This window comes from Drosophila ficusphila, unplaced genomic scaffold (genome assembly GCF_018152265.1).
Source record: "Drosophila ficusphila isolate 14025-0441.05 unplaced genomic scaffold, ASM1815226v1 contig_791, whole genome shotgun sequence".
NCBI lineage: Eukaryota > Metazoa > Arthropoda > Insecta > Diptera > Drosophilidae > Drosophila > Drosophila ficusphila.
In genome coordinates, this window is record NW_025064737.1 from 16251881 (window position 1) to 16267644 (window position 15764).

At 50.6% G+C, this 15764-nt stretch overlaps 1 protein-coding gene across 3 annotated transcripts in view; it reads left to right on the forward strand.

The window, feature by feature from the left end:
* The window catches only part of LOC108092017 (homeobox protein prospero), a 53587-nt gene extending 38334 nt beyond the window's left edge, over positions 1-15253 (forward strand). The window contains exons 4-8 of one of the 3 annotated variants that reach the window (XM_017191455.2): positions 970-5863; positions 6359-7320; positions 8150-8304; positions 12733-12877; positions 13147-15252. In XM_017191455.2, the coding sequence (XP_017046944.2) occupies positions 2029-5863; positions 6359-7320; positions 8150-8304; positions 12733-12877; positions 13147-13326 (5277 nt within the window). In that variant the 5' untranslated portion in view covers positions 970-2028 and the 3' untranslated portion in view covers positions 13327-15252. Of the gene's footprint in view, positions 1-969; positions 7383-8121; positions 8305-12732; positions 12878-13146 lie in introns of all 3 variants that reach the window. The other 2 variants (XM_017191453.2, XM_017191454.2) reach the window with 2 other exon arrangements.
* Positions 15254-15764: the final 511 nt, after the last annotated feature.

Below are 15764 nucleotides of genomic sequence, written 5' to 3' on the forward strand. Positions count from 1 at the left end.
CCCTCGCCCGCTGCCAAAGAGGGTGAGGCCTCTTTGCGTCCGCTCTTGTCCCTCCGGGTTGTCCTTGCAAGCTGCAGGCTGCCAAGAAAGTACAGTTGCCCAACGAAAGGATCGTTGGAGGAACCGAGGGGTGGCTTCCATTGACATTGACTTGGGCCTACGGGCTGCATTCCATTGCACTCGCAATTGAAATCGACGGGGACGAAAGTCGACGGTCGAAAAGGGGAGGATTCCGATCGGTGGTTCTTGGGAAAGGCACATGGTGCCTAGAAACTAGCAGAAAGCAATTGCTAAGCGAGCATTTCAAAGATACACACACTTAGTGAGTGTGATCGATAGTCGATGCTTTGACGCATTTGGCCTGTTCCAAAGTCCCCATATTGATTATTTCGAGTGCTCGTTCGCATTCGACCCATGGCCATATGCAAAGTATCTACGTGTCTGCGAATGTATCTGTATCTGTATCTGTATCCGTAGAGGAAAGTAAGTCAAACTTGTTTATCAGCGAAAACGAAGTGACTTATCTTTATTTTGTACAAAAACAGAAAGGGGCGGGTAAACACACTGACTCACACCCCCAAACCACCCACAAAAATACAAGCAAACACACAAACACACACACACACACTTATAGAGAATAAGCTCAAGTGGAGAAATTAGATAAAAACCTGTCTGGGGTGTGAGGGTTGCTAGCATCTGCTGAATTAAGGACACCACCCCCTTGAAAGCCCAACCACCCACAGGATCAGAAGCAGAAACAGAAGCAGAAACTGAAACAGAAACAGCCATCCCTTGGTGGACAGCCCCAAACCGAGCACCAATCAAGTGGCCACCCAAACCAGAAGCTTTTGGCCAGCCACTTTCACTTTCCATTTAAACACTCGCCCCTTTCTCAGCCCCCCCCGAAAAAACCGTTTCTTTTCCGCAGCAGATATATATTCCAACTTATGCCTCCCGTTCATTTTACAGAAAGATTTTTTGAGCGCAAGCAAGGATTATTAAAAACGAAAACCAAGCCAAACCAACTAAAACCCAAAACGACAAAAAATCGACAAAAAACGAATTGAAAACCAAAGAAGTAATAACATCTCAAAATCCATTCGCAAGTTTTCGGGCAAAGGCATCGAAAACACACATTTTTGAGTATCGAATCAAAGCGAAACTAAACCAACAAAAAACTGGCAAGGAGCAGAAAGGACATTGAGAACGAGTACGGGAGTGAAACGAAGGGAAATACAAATCAAATCTAAATAAAATTAAATGCAAAGGACATTCGCATGTGTGTGGTGGTGGAACGAAAATTCAAAACAAAATTCACAATTAGAAAACGCAGGAAAAAACGTAGAAAACGCAGACACAAAATCAAGAGTGCCAGCAGCAGAAAAAGCAAAAGCAGCAAAAGCAAAAGCAGCAAAAGCAAAAGCAGCAGCAACCAACTGTCAACAGCGGGAAGAATTTTGAACTGGAACATTTCGACCAAGAAAAAAAGGTTGGGCGACAGCAAAATTTCAACGTTTTGGCGCACTACAACACAGCGGCAGCAGCAACGCAACAGCAGCAACAGCAACAGCAACAGCAGCAACGCAACAGCAACAGCAGCAAGGACATCGCGGCCAGGCAGCCAGGATTGCAGGAGCGAGCGGTTTTGAAAGCGCAGCACACATCGATAGCATCCCTTCCCACTTCTACTTCTCCCCCACCCCCCTCTCGAAATCTTCCTCTTGTTCTTCTAGGACTTGCAAAAACAACAAACAAGGATAGACTTTGGCTTAGAGGAAAAGCCGCAGCCAGGACTTAAACTTGAAATCACGCATACGCCGCGGCGAAAACGCGTTGCTCTCCTCTCGCTCTTTGCCGCAACGAAGCAGGGGAAAGGCCAGCCAATCCGAAGAAGCGGAGAGGGTGAAAGCGGGTCGCTGAGGGGAAAGCAGAGCGGGCCGAGGAAAGCAGCGAAAGCAGGGAAAGCCGAGAAAACAGGCAAAGCAGCTGAGGCGAGAGAGAGCTGCTGCTGCTGGTGGGCATCATCTTATGATGTCATCGGAGGAGTACGAGGCGGACTGTTTTGGTTTGTACAGCGATGAGAACAACGTGCTGCTGAAGGCAACCGAGCCGGAGACAACTTCCACCAAGCAGCAACATCACTCGCAGCAACAGCAACAACAGCAACATCACCAACAGCAACAGCAGCAACCACCGCCGAGCAGCAACGGCCACACGTCACCAATACCTTTGCAAATCAACGGCGACGGCAGCGCGGCGAATTGCGGCGAGAGTGCCAAGACTAATACCAATACAAGCGGCAACAGCAACAGCAGCAACACCAATACAGACGCAGACAAGGAGCAAGAGAGAGAGAAGGCGAAGGAGAAGGCGAACGACGACGAGCCCGATTCCGACGACTCCGACGACGACGTCGTGGTTGTGCTCGAAGGCTGCGAAGGCAACGCCAGCAGCAGCAGCAGCAACAACACAAGCAGTGGCAGCAGCAACAAGGCAGCGGCAACAGCAGCAGCAACAACAACAACAACAGCAGCGACAACGACGACGGCGTCGACGAACCATTGTAATCGCAGTGGCGGCAGTCGCAGTCATCGCAGCGCCCGCAGTAGTCGGCAAATCAGTCAGTCAACGGCCGTCGGCAAAGCAACAACGTGCGCGGCTAAAAAGCCAACAGCAACACAAGCGCCCACGCCAATAGCCAAGAACTCGAACGTAAACGTAAATTCGAGCCTTAACTCGAATTCAAATTCAAATTCAAACTCGAACGTGAACGTAAATTCAAACGGTAGCGGAAACGGAAACGCGAACAGTAAAGTGAATCGTCGTTCGCGTCAGAGATCCTTAAGCAAAGACATTAATCAACAGCAACCGAGTAATAATTGCAACAGCAACATCAATAGCAACAGCAACAGCAATAGCAATAGCAGCAACTGCAACAGCAACAGCAACGGCGGAGCAACGGCAACCGCTGCTGGCTTCATGAGTAGCGCTGCTGCGGCTGCTGCGGGTGCCGCTGGTGGAGGAGCCCTGTTTCAAATCCAACCACAATCGGTCAGCACGGCCAGTAGCAATAGCAATAATAATAATAACAATACCGTTAATACGGTTAATACAAGTGTCAACGCTGCCGCAGCGGCAGCTGCAGTTGTTGCTGCTGCCACACACTCGCCGACGAGCAACTCACCGGTCTCGGGCGCCAGTTCGGCATCGTCCTTGCTGACGGCCGCATTTGGCAACCTGTTCGGTGGCTCCTCGGCCAAGATGCTGAACGAGCTGTTCGGCCGGCAAATGAAGCAGGCCCAGGACGCAACGAGTGGCCTGCCCCAGAGTCTGGACAACGCGATGCTAGCCGCCGCCATGGAGACGGCCACCAGTGCCGAACTGCTCATCGGCAGTCTCAATTCCACGTCCAAGTTGCTGCAACAGCAACAGCAACAGCAGCAACAGCAGCAGCAACTGAACAACAATAGCATTGCGCCCGCCAACAATACGCCCACGTTGAGCAACGGCACCAATGCCTCGATCTCGCCGGGATCGGCCCACAGTTCCAGTCACTCGCACCAGGGAGTCTCGCCCAAGGGAAGTCGTCGGGTCTCCGCCTGCAGTGATCGCTCCTTGGAGGCGGCGGCCGCCGATGTTGCCGGTGGCTCACCGCCGCGAGCAGCTTCGGTGAGTTCGCTGAACGGCGGAGCCAGCAGTGGCGAGCAGCACCAGTCGCAGTTGCAACACGACCTGGTCGCCCATCACATGCTGCGGAATATCCTGCAGGGGAAAAAGGAGTTGATGCAATTGGATCAGGAGCTGCGCACTGCCATGCAGCAGCAGCAACAGCAGCAACAGCAGATGCAGGAGAAGGAGCAACTCCACTCCAAGCTCAACAACAATAACAACAACAATATTGCTGCCACCGCCAACAACAACAACAACAACATGGAGAGCATCAACCTGATCGACGACTCCGAGATGGCGGACATCAAGATCAAGAGCGAGCCCCAAACAGCTCCTCCGCCGCAGCAGTCGCCGCACGGGAGCAGCCACAGCAGCCGGAGTGGGAGTGGAACTGGAAGCCACAGCAGCCTGGCCAGCGATGGCAGTCTGCGGCGCAAGTCCTCCGACTCGCTGGACAGCCAGGGTGGCAACGATGAGCAGCAGGACGAGGACGACTCGGCTGTCAATCGCCAGAGATCCGAAAGATCCGAGAGTCGCGCTCCCGAGGGGCCGCAGTTGCCCACCAAAAAGGAGTCGGTGGACGATATGTTGGACGAGGTGGAGCTGATGGGCCTGCACTCGCGTGGCTCCGACCTGGAGAGCCTCGCCTCGCCCAGCCACTCGGACATGATGCTGCTGGACAACAGCAAGGACGACGTCCTCGACGAAGACGACGACGAGGATTGCGTGGAGCAGAAACGCGATTCGGGCAGTGGTTGTCTGAAGAAGCCCGGCATGGAGTTGAAGCGCGCCCGCGTGGAGAACATTGTCTCGGGGATGCGATGCAGTCCCTCCTCGGGACTGGTGCAGGCCGGTCAGCTGCAGGTGAACGGCTGCAAGAAGCGGAAGCTCTACCAGCCGCAGCAGCACGCCATGGAGCGCTATGTGGCCGCCGCAGCGGGACTGAACTTCGGCCTGAACCTGCAGAGCATGATGCTCGACCAGGACGACAGCGAGTCGAACGAGCTGGAGTCGCCGCAGATCCAGCAGAAGCGGGTGGAGAAGAACGCCCTCAAGTCGCAGCTGCGCTCGATGCAGGAGCAGCTGGCGGAGATGCAGCAGAAGTACGTGCAGCTGTGCTCGCGCATGGAACAGGAGTCCGAGTGCCAGGAGCTCGACCAGGATCAGGATCAGGATGCCGAGCAGGAGCAGGAGCAGGAGCCCGACAACGGCAGCAGTGACCACATCGAGCTCTCACCTTCGCCCACCTTAACTGGAGACGGTGATGTCAGTCCTGCCCACAAGGAGGAAGTGGGAGTGGAGCGACCAGGATCGAGTTCCCCTTCGCCTTCACCCTTGAAAGCCAAGGCAACGCTGGGCGAGGGTAACGAGTCCGGGGCCAACATGCTGTCCCAGATGATGAGCAAGATGATGTCCGGCAAGCTGCACAATCCCCTCGTAGGAGTGGGTCATCCCGCCCTGCCACAGGGATTCCCACCGCTGCTGCAGCACATGGGCGACATGTCGCACGCGGCCGCCATGTACCAGCAGTTCTTCTTCGAGCAGGAGGCCCGCATGGCCAAGGAGGCCGCCGAGCAGCAGCAACAGCAGCAGCAGCAGCAGCAGCAACAGCAGCAGCAGCAGCAACAGCAGCAGCAACAGCAGCAGGAGCAGCAACGCCGCTTCGAGCAGGAGCAACAGGAGCAGCAGCGGCGCAAGGAGGAGCAACAGCAGCAGATCCAGCGCCAGCAGCAGCACCTGCAGCAGCTGCAGCAGCAGCAGATGGAGCAGCAACACGTTGCTGCCGTTCCGTCGCGGCCGCAGTTGCACCACCCGGCGCCCGCTCGATTGCCCACCCGAATGGGCGGTGCTGCCGGGCACACGGCTCTGAAGTCCGAGCTCTCGGAGAAGTTCCAGATGCTGCGCGCCAACAACAACAGCTCGATGATGCGCATGTCCGGCACGGACCTCGAAGGACTCGCCGACGTCCTGAAATCGGAGATCACCACCTCGCTGTCCGCCCTGGTGGACACCATTGTGACCCGCTTCGTCCACCAGCGGCGGCTCTTTAGCAAGCAGGCGGACTCGGTGACCGCAGCGGCGGAGCAGCTGAACAAGGACCTCCTGCTGGCATCGCAGATCCTCGACCGGAAGTCGCCGCGCACCAAGGTGGCGGACAGGCCGCAAAACGGACAAACGCCCGCAACACAATCAGGTAATAATGGTTCACTACTCCTAGCTAATAGTCAAATGCCCTCCCAAACGAACGCGAGCGGTTCGAGTGCGCAGCAGCAACAGCAGCAGCAGAATGCACAGCAGCAGCAGCAGCAACACAGCTCGCAGCAACAACAGTCGCAGCAACAGCAGCCACCGCAAAATGTGTCGCAGCAACACATACAACAGCAACAGCAGCAACAGCAATCGCATCCTCTGCTGCCGCCCAACTGCCAGCAGCTGATCTCCGCTCCCCGCCTTAATGGCAGCCAGCTGTCCTTCGCCTCGCCCGCCGCTGCTGCAGCCGCTGCAATGGGACTGCAGATGCATCATGCCGCCGCAGCAGCAGCAATGTCCGCCCAGCAGCAGCAGCAGCAGCAACAGTCGGGGGATCCCAACGGGAGCACTAACCCAAACGGCGGCTCGGCGAACCCCACTAACAGTAGCTTAAGTACCCTTAATATACCGCCTCCTCACATTCGTCCTTCGCCCACAGCGGCTGCCATGTTCCAGGCGCCAAAGACGCCGCAGGGCATGAATCCGGTGGCCGCCGCCGCGCTCTACAACTCGATGACCGGACCCTTCTGCCTGCCGCCCACCGACCAGCAGCAGCAGCAGCAGACCGCCCAGCAGCAACAGTCCGCCCAGCATCCGCAGCACCAGCAGCACCAGCACCAGCAGCAGCAGCAGCAACAGCAGCAGCAGCAGAACTCGCAGCAGACGCAGCAGCAGCTGGAGCAGAACGAGGCGCTCAGCTTGGTGGTGACCCCGAAGAAGAAGCGCCATAAGGTGACCGATACGCGCATCACGCCGCGCACAGTCAGCCGCATTCTGGCCCAGGACGGTGTGGTCCCACCCAGCGGCGGAGCAGCCACTGCCCCCCAGCAGCAGCAGCAGCAGCAGCAACAGCAGCAACAGCAACAGCAGTCGCAGCAGCAGCAGCAACAGGCGACGAGCCTCGTGGGCGGCAGCAGCAATGCCACGCCCGCCCAAAGTCCGACGAGGAGCGCAGGGGGTGGGGGAGCGTACCACCCGCAACCGCCGCCACCACCACCACCCATGATGCCGGTGTCCTTGCCCACCTCGGTGGCCATTCCGAATCCCTCGCTGCACGAGTCGAAGGTCTTCTCGCCGTACTCGCCGTTCTTCAATCCGCACGCCGCGGCCGGCCAGCCAACGGCCGCCCAGCTGCACCAGCACCACCAGCAGCACCACCCGCACCACCAGTCCATGCAGCTCTCCTCGAGTCCGCCGGGCAGCCTGGGCGCTCTGATGGATTCGCGCGACTCGCCGCCGCTGCCCCACCCGCCGTCGATGCTGCATCCCGCCCTCTTGGCGGCCGCCCACCACGGCGGCTCGCCGGACTACAAGACCTGCCTGCGGGCCGTCATGGACGCCCAGGATCGCCAGTCCGAGTGCAACTCGGCCGACATGCAGTTCGATGGCATGGCGCCTACTATATCCTTTTACAAGCAAATGCAACTGAACACACCCGAACACCAGGAGTCGCTGATGGCCAAGTGAGTTTTCCAGCTAGTCCACAGTTGGTGGCAGAGCAAGCGAGACAGAGAGACCATATAGGTGATAAAGTATAGGAATAGGAATAGTATGGATGGTATAGTACAGAATGGTATGGGATAGAGGGGTGGGTAAAGGGTACTTAACCCAACCCCACAACCTCGCTTACAAAACGAAACCAATCAAGTGTCTTCTTCAGTTTATTTATTTCCCAACTAAATTCTTTTATAAAATGTAATCAAAACCTTATTTATTGCCCCGCCGCACACTTAAGCCCCCAAAGACCCTCAAGTCATCATCATCATCGACTTGGCCTGGCTTGAGTTGCATTTCGCAACAGCCACAGAAATGGAAAAAAATCAATGACGAGGCAGCCAATCGAAAGAGCTGCACTCGTTGGCCTCTTACTAGTCCCCCTTATTCTCGTTCTGAACTGAGCTCAGCTTTTTCAATCAGTGGGCTGAGTGGGCGATAGGGGGGTTCCACTGTACTGTGCGGGTGGTGGTACTGCTGGCACCCCTAGACATTCATTATTGGCACTCGAAAGTGCAGCCACGTTAGACATTGGCAATCCAATACGGATCCCCTTGCTCTCTCCCTCTCCCTCTCTCCTTCTCTATCGCTATCTCTCTCGCTCGCTCGCTCTGGCACACACGAATGTGGAAATTTGGAAAGACAATCGACCATCGAACCGACACATATAACTCATACATGTACCATATATATCTATAACACCGCCAGACATTGCGAATCCTTGACTCCTTTGCACTCTTCTACATTGACACCGATGCACCTGCGCAAGGCCAAGCTGATGTTCTTCTGGGTGCGCTATCCCAGCTCCGCGGTGCTCAAGATGTACTTCCCGGACATCAAGTTCAACAAGAACAACACAGCACAATTGGTTAAATGGTTCTCAAACTTCCGGTAAGTTCTGCAATTTACAATCCTCGATCCTTAAGTCAAAACATATGCTATTTATATTAACCATTCAGCAGCATTCATTTTTATGATTTCGTCGCTTGAGTTTCTAGTTTCGAGTTCTAAGTTTTTTTTTTTTTTTTTTTTTTTTTTTTGTCGCTGGCCTTGGGGGCTTGATTCGGTTACAAATTGATTGGCCAAAAATGAGACTGCCACCTGTCGAAAGGCTCGACTCTTGCACTCAAGAAGTCGTCGAGGGGACATGCAACACCATTCGGCTGTCATTCCGCGACTCCAACTGTCAGTCCGTGAAATTGCGCAAGAAGTTGCCAAAAAGACTAGCACAAAGACTACGGAAAAGCGACAGCTGCCACATACTACGGGTCGTACTAGATGGGAAGGGGAAGATGTGGGGTGTGTTCTCTGAACTGAACCTGGAATGAAAGCCATGAAGTGAAGTGAGGTAGGCCCGCATGCAGTCGCCGTGATTTGCGCGCCAAATCCGGGCCGCATCTGTCCGCCCCGAAAAAAATAAAACAACGAAATGAAAACAAAGTACGGAGTGAAGGAATAACAGAGAAAAGCAGAGCGTGGCACTAAATCTCAATCCCACCTGGATTTACCTTGCAACCCTCTTTCAACCGTTCGGCTTTCGGTTGAGCAGCTGCCCGTCTCCGATTTGTCTAAGACATGCGCAACGTCTTAAGGAATTGTCCGCAAGACACCCTAAGAAATTCCCCTACCTGCGCACCAGCAGAACACAGCACACAAAAGACAACAAATCAAGACCCGGCACGCTCGGGGTTTGTCGGAATTTCCGTTTGGGGTTGCAATCCCTTATTCCTTACTCCTTATCCCTTATCGATACGAAATACCCAACTTTGCATGGGAATTTTCGGGGAGTTGGCATCTTGTCTTTGCCCTCGACTTCGACTTCTTTTGCCAAAGAGGTTAAAATGGGTGGGAATATTTTTTGATTTCCTAACTGGTTCTTGATTGTTTGTTTCCTTTTTTTCTTGCGGATTTCTTGGCTTAGGGTTGGCCTGGATGTAACGGTTATTTGCGTTGCTTTCTCATATTGAGTTCCTTAGTTTTGATTTTTTTGTTTTCTTTGTTCTCGGGGAAAGCATTTCCCCCTTAATCGTTTTACCCCTAAATTAACCTAGGAAATGAATACTTGTAACAGCTTTTTGCTCTCTCTTAGCCACTAGTTAATATTATGAGTTTCCCACACTGACAAACTCACACTCGTACACAGAACATGCAACACAGAAGCAAAAACACACAGATATTCTGGGGGCTGAGTGCTCTAATAACATGTTGCTGAAAGTGGCCACTTAAGAAAAATTCAAGGGGCTGGAGTACGCCCCTTTTTAGGATTCCGGTGAAAAGATGAGCTGGAGAGTCCGCCGGATGATAAGCTGCCACTTGAGCTGGCGAGCAAGTGTGAAAATAGCGGAGAGCGAGGCCAAGAAACTTGTGGCGCTGGCATATTAAAAAGTGTTGCCTACTTAAGTGGGCCCCACCCACTCACAGCCACCCATCCACACACTCTCAGCCCCACTTGCCTTATGTGTGTGTGTCTGTGTGTGGTTGTGTTGGCTAATTAACAAAAGTGCCTTTTGTTCGAGGTCCTCAAGCAGGCCACTTATATAATTGCATTAGCTGCAGTAACTTCTTTTTGTGCTCGCCAAAATGCAAATAATGAAAAGAAAGCGGCAAAGGACATGCATTCATACAAGCACACACATACACATACACATACGCGAACACATACGCTGACACTCAGACTCCTGGCGGGCTAATTAGTTTGTTTGCCAGGATACATTCAGTGGGTTTCTTTGGCCGCTTTTCATGGCGGCAGCTACTTGAGAGTTTCGAGCACAATGGCCAGGGCCCTACTGGCAAAAGGCGCTCAAGGATACGCCCACACACACACACACACATGCTCACTTGCACCAACTCACTTACACCCACACACATCTCCCGCTGTTCTTTTTCCGTGTTTTGTTTCTCATCGAGCAGCCTTTCCTTTTTTTGAGGTTAAGTGTCCTTTTGGCGCTTAGAGCAGCTTGCCAGCTTTCCCCACTTTTCCCCTCCTTCGTCGCGTGAAAAGATCTTGCTGACAACAACAACAACAACAAAAACAAAAACAAAGCAAAACAGCAAAAACAAAAACAGCAGTTACATTTATAAAAAAAAAACAACTCACACCCACATATATAAACATACTCATACTCAGACACTCAGATACGATACACGCTCCATTCTGTATATGTATATAGACGTATATGACTTGTACAGATGCTTATATATAGATACAATGCAAAAGTGTTGCCAATTACTTCATTAATGTATGAGGTAGAGATGTCTGCATATGTGTGGGTGAGTATGTGTGAGCTTATTAATAACATTCTACTCGTTCGAATTCGTAACCGTAATCCGTGATACGTGATTTATTCCGGAGGAGGTGAACAAGAAAATGATGAAGAGAAGAAGAAGAAGGTGCAGCGAAGAAGGAGACACACACGCCACGCACACGAACAAGAAACGCACACAAAAAGCGCACACCGCCACACGCACACACTCAACCTGGCAGAGAGTGAAAGAAAGAAAAGAGAGAGGGAGAGAGAGGAAGAGTGAGTGGGCGAGAGATGAATGCACTTGACAAAGCAACGCCTGCCTGCCTTTCAACAAGTGTTTTAGTGGCTCTCCTCCTCTCGTCTTCCTCTCCCCCTCCTTCTTTCTCACACTCTCTCTCGCTGCGAAGGTGTGTGTGTGTGTGTGTGCGTGTGGGGGAGTGAGACCCAAATAAATAGGCTACGAAATATTATATGCAAACTAATTAGCACTTCCGTCAAGCCCCAACGCCATTGCATCTGCACATCTGCTGCAGTTCCACTTGCACGGCTTATTATCTAAATTAAGTGGCGCATTTGAAACCGCCAAGCCAAGCTTCCTTTTCCTGCATTCCCGCCACATGCCGCATGCCAACATGCCACATGCCACATTGCCATATGCAATTGCATAAGGATCGCCTCAAGCTCTTTTTCACGCCAGCCACAAAGCTAATTGCAATTCAAACCGAACCAAACCAAACCAAACGAAACGCTGCTCGGGTTGAGATCCTGGCAATCCCTAATAACTATGGACACCCGGCACAATGAACTGTCACACAAAACTGTCACACAGCGATTCCTTTCTTTCGGCCAGGCCAAGCCATCAGCCTCATTATGAAGCCATCCCAAAACCACCCACAGCCCGATCCGTTCCACACTTCCCCTTCTCCCGCTTTCCCCTCCCACTTTCCCTCGCTGCTCTTCAAGTGCAAGCGCCTCCGGGGAGACCCAAATGGAGGAGCGGGAGTGGCGGAGCTCTGGGAAGGAAAAGATTTTCTATTTGCGCATTCTGCGCTTATTGTTTGGAAAATCAACACGAGCGCTGTGGCACAACATGAGAAATGCATTTGGTGCCTGCTACTGGGAAATCTTGAAATTAGCGCGATTATCGGAGCGTTGTCAAGAGCAGTGGGCTGGGAAAGTAGGGGGGATGTGGGGAAAGGACTCCAAAGGATTCTCGGCAAAAAGACAACAATTAGTGCGCGGCAGACAATGCAGGATCCGTGAGAAGCGAAGGACGAGGAGTGGCAGTCAGGCCGGAAGACAAGCAATCACTTACAGTTGCCAAGTAAGGCATACACCCCCCCGGTCCAACCCACCATTACCCCCTCCCCTTCCCCTTCTTCACCGCTTGGCAGTATCCCCCTGCGAATGGCAGCCCACACACAAATCACTTGACTAAACAAGGCGACGCAGCAGTAGCAGCAGCATCCCGCTGCACTTGCTAATTAAATCCCCAACCCCCAAGGCAGAACAAAAAAAAAAAATCTGAAAAAAGAAAAAAGAAATAAAACCGCAGCAGCTAGAAGATGCCGCCTCGACTTGCAATTGTTATTGCACCACCACGAGCTTCTGCTGCACATTTGAGATTTATTAAAAATTCTTTGCACACTCAAACACACGATTACAGACAGAAAACCCACACACACCCACAAGGCGCGCCTAAGAGTATGCAGCGAATTATTAATAATGTCATACTCAAACAGCTATCCAATATAATGCATTAAGGGACCGAGTGAGGAACAGAGTGAGCGAGATAGAGTGGCTGAGTGAGTGAGAGAAGAAGAGTGAAAGAGTGAGAGAGAGAGAGCGATTAGCGATTTCCTTTGAATTTGGTTTACCACTTAACGACTTTCCTCCTTTGTTTTCCCCACCTCTCTCCTAAGTTCGAACCTTGATTATTGTTTCGTTTGCGTTGCGATTTTGTAAATTTGAATGCTGATCAACAAAAATATAAATAGAATAGAATAAAAAAAAAACAAACAACAACCAGAATACTGACCAAACCAAACATTCCTCATCTACGCATCTGCAGAGAATTCTACTACATACAAATGGAGAAATATGCACGACAAGCTGTCACCGAAGGCATCAAGACACCCGATGATCTGTTGATTGCTGGAGATAGTGAATTGTATCGCGTGCTCAATTTGCACTACAATCGCAATAACCACATTGAGGTATGCCAATAACCACGCCCACACCCACTAACACCAACACTAGCCCCCTAAACATTAACACCCTCCCCAACCCCCAAACTCCGACTCTACATGCACACACACTCTCAGTTAATAAATTAAAGAGATGAAAGTAAATAGATCGCAGTGTGTGTGGATGCGAGCGTTAACCACCACCACAACCACCACCACCACCACTAACTAACCAGATGACCAGAGAAACCAACTTTTTGGGAGCCAGTCGCTAATCGAGAACAAATCGGTATCCACAGGTACCCCAGAATTTCCGCTTCGTGGTCGAATCGACACTGCGGGAGTTCTTCCGTGCAATACAGGGTGGCAAAGACACCGAGCAGTCGTGGAAGAAGTCCATATACAAGATCATATCGCGCATGGACGATCCCGTGCCCGAGTACTTCAAGTCGCCCAATTTTTTAGAGCAGCTGGAATAAGTGGAGGAGTTGGCGCTGCCGCCGCTGCCGTTGCCGTTGCCGCATCCGCTGGGGATGCCACCGCCCATCAGTCCGGCGTCCACCAGCACCTGCACCACCAACACCAACACCAACGCCACCACCACGAACTGCAGCAGCACCACCGCTACCTCCACCAGCAACTCCAGGGCAGGCAGCAGCCATTCGAAGGCGCGACGCAGGCCAAAGCTAAAAGGCTAAACCTGCGCAGGAAACACGACTGGATATGACCAACTCCCCCAGCCAAAAAAACGAACAATTCAGAACAATACAATACAGTACACACTCTGCAAAATGGAACTTGGACATGTAGCTGAGTCGAAAACGCGTTTAGAAAACACACTGAGCAAAATATTTTTTCAAAAATTTCCAAAACCACACAAACACACGAACAAATATTACACATGAACCTCAGCAAAAAAAGCAGCGACAAGAGTATGAAGAGAGTGAACCAGGGAAATCTTATTTTCCCAGGTCGATTGAACAAAACCAAAACATAAACATAAACATAAACATAGAGCAGCAAGTCTTAATCTAATGTGAAATAGTGCAAATTGAAAAAAACCTGAGCCACACACCTGAGAACACCCACAACCGAGCATATTTTACAGGCAGTGTAAACTGTACTCGCCGTTGGTTTGTTAGTTGAAATTTTTTTGAAAATATTTACAGCAGATTACGTATACGTATGAATATTTAACAAATAGTTGAGCCGTCTAATGATCTACCGAAAGTTGACACACATTCCATGAAACACTTAAAAAAAAAACAAAACACCAACACGATAACCACACGCATTCCACGCACACACACACACAGACCCACATCGGTACAAAGTGTGTGTTCATTTGAGAGAGCGAAAGTCGCTTGGTCAAGCAGTAAGTGGATCTTGCCACACTGCTTGGTCGACCGACTTTCCGGTAAGCAGTTTCCACTGCCCAGTTGTGCACTGCTTTACAAAAGCATGTGCAGCTTCGTCAGTCGGAAATCGGGAATTAATCTTAAAATCACCCGAAAGCTAAGGTTGCTATACCCCCTTAATCCCCCCTTAAGCGCTAAGCATATATTCGATGTCTATTAAGCGAAACTTTAAGCAAAAAAATCACCAAAAAAAGGTTAAGAAATTGCAAAAACTATTTAGATTTTTAATGAGAGAGCCAGAGTTATTTGTACGAGCAGAGGGCGTTAGGGTAGTTAATATTATCATTTGCTATATACGTTATGCGAACCTTCGACCAAAGTTAATTGTTAACATGAAACCCTTGAATACGGTTTATTTTTAATCAATTCTTTTACTTTAGTGCCCACATTTGAGCACGCATCTTAATTTTATAGAATAATCAACATACACACCAACACATCACAAACACACACACACACACACTAGTCTGTTATTTATGTAAATAATTTATACGTTTAGTTAAGTTAACGTTTAGTTTAATTAATTTACTTTACTTGGCCTTGAGTTGCAACAAAACAAAATATACACGAAACACCAAAAATACAAATTAAAAATATGGTTTCTTTTATTCTCCTGATTTGTTGTGATTATATGGATTATATATGTAAGACTATAATAGCCGATCGCTGGCTGGCTGAGATCGATCATGCACTTCTCATTCATCAGCACAGCAGACACAGCATGGAAAGTGGGCGGGTTTAGAGGGATATGTTTGCCTGCTCTCCGTCCGGCGAACTTTGGGCCAGGGGCGGGCAAACCCTGTTGTTCCTGCAGCTGCAATCATCTCATCTCCGATTGCAACTGCAATGCGACAACAGCAAACAACATCATCAACTGCATGCAAAACATTTGAAAACTTTGGCTCAGACTAAATCATATTCCTCGAACGAAACGAACGAAGCGAAATCCATCATTTCGGCCCAACAATTGCTCCGAGGAGCTCCATCAGCCAGCCAGCCAGTCAGTCAGTCAGTCAGTTAGTCACTCACTAAGTTAATAAGACCCGCACCCTAGCGCCCTCTGGCGGGAGTTTAGAGTAGTTTGGATGGGAACACCGCTATAAGAAGCAGACGAGATCGCAGATTGAACCCCAGCAAACCTTTCGGCCACACCAATGATCACGAAATTATTGAACAATAGTTGAATTTTAGCTAAAACTAAATTGAAACGAACTAAGTGAGTTTTTTAGGCTTAACCAGAGTTCCCCATTAAAAAGGGATCCTAAGCAAAATTTGATTGCACTTTGGCGTACCTATGACAAAATTAGTCGCGTATAAGACGGTGAGTTTCCTAATCCAAAAGCGAAATCGATCGGAAGAATCGGGAGTTCTTCGAATCGAAATTGAAATTGAAAGTGAAATTGAAGTTTGGATAATTGAAAAATGAAAAATGCATTTGCGAAATTAGTTTTTAGGGAATCGTACAAAGCAAAAGAGGCAGGCAGAGGCATTCGCTAATC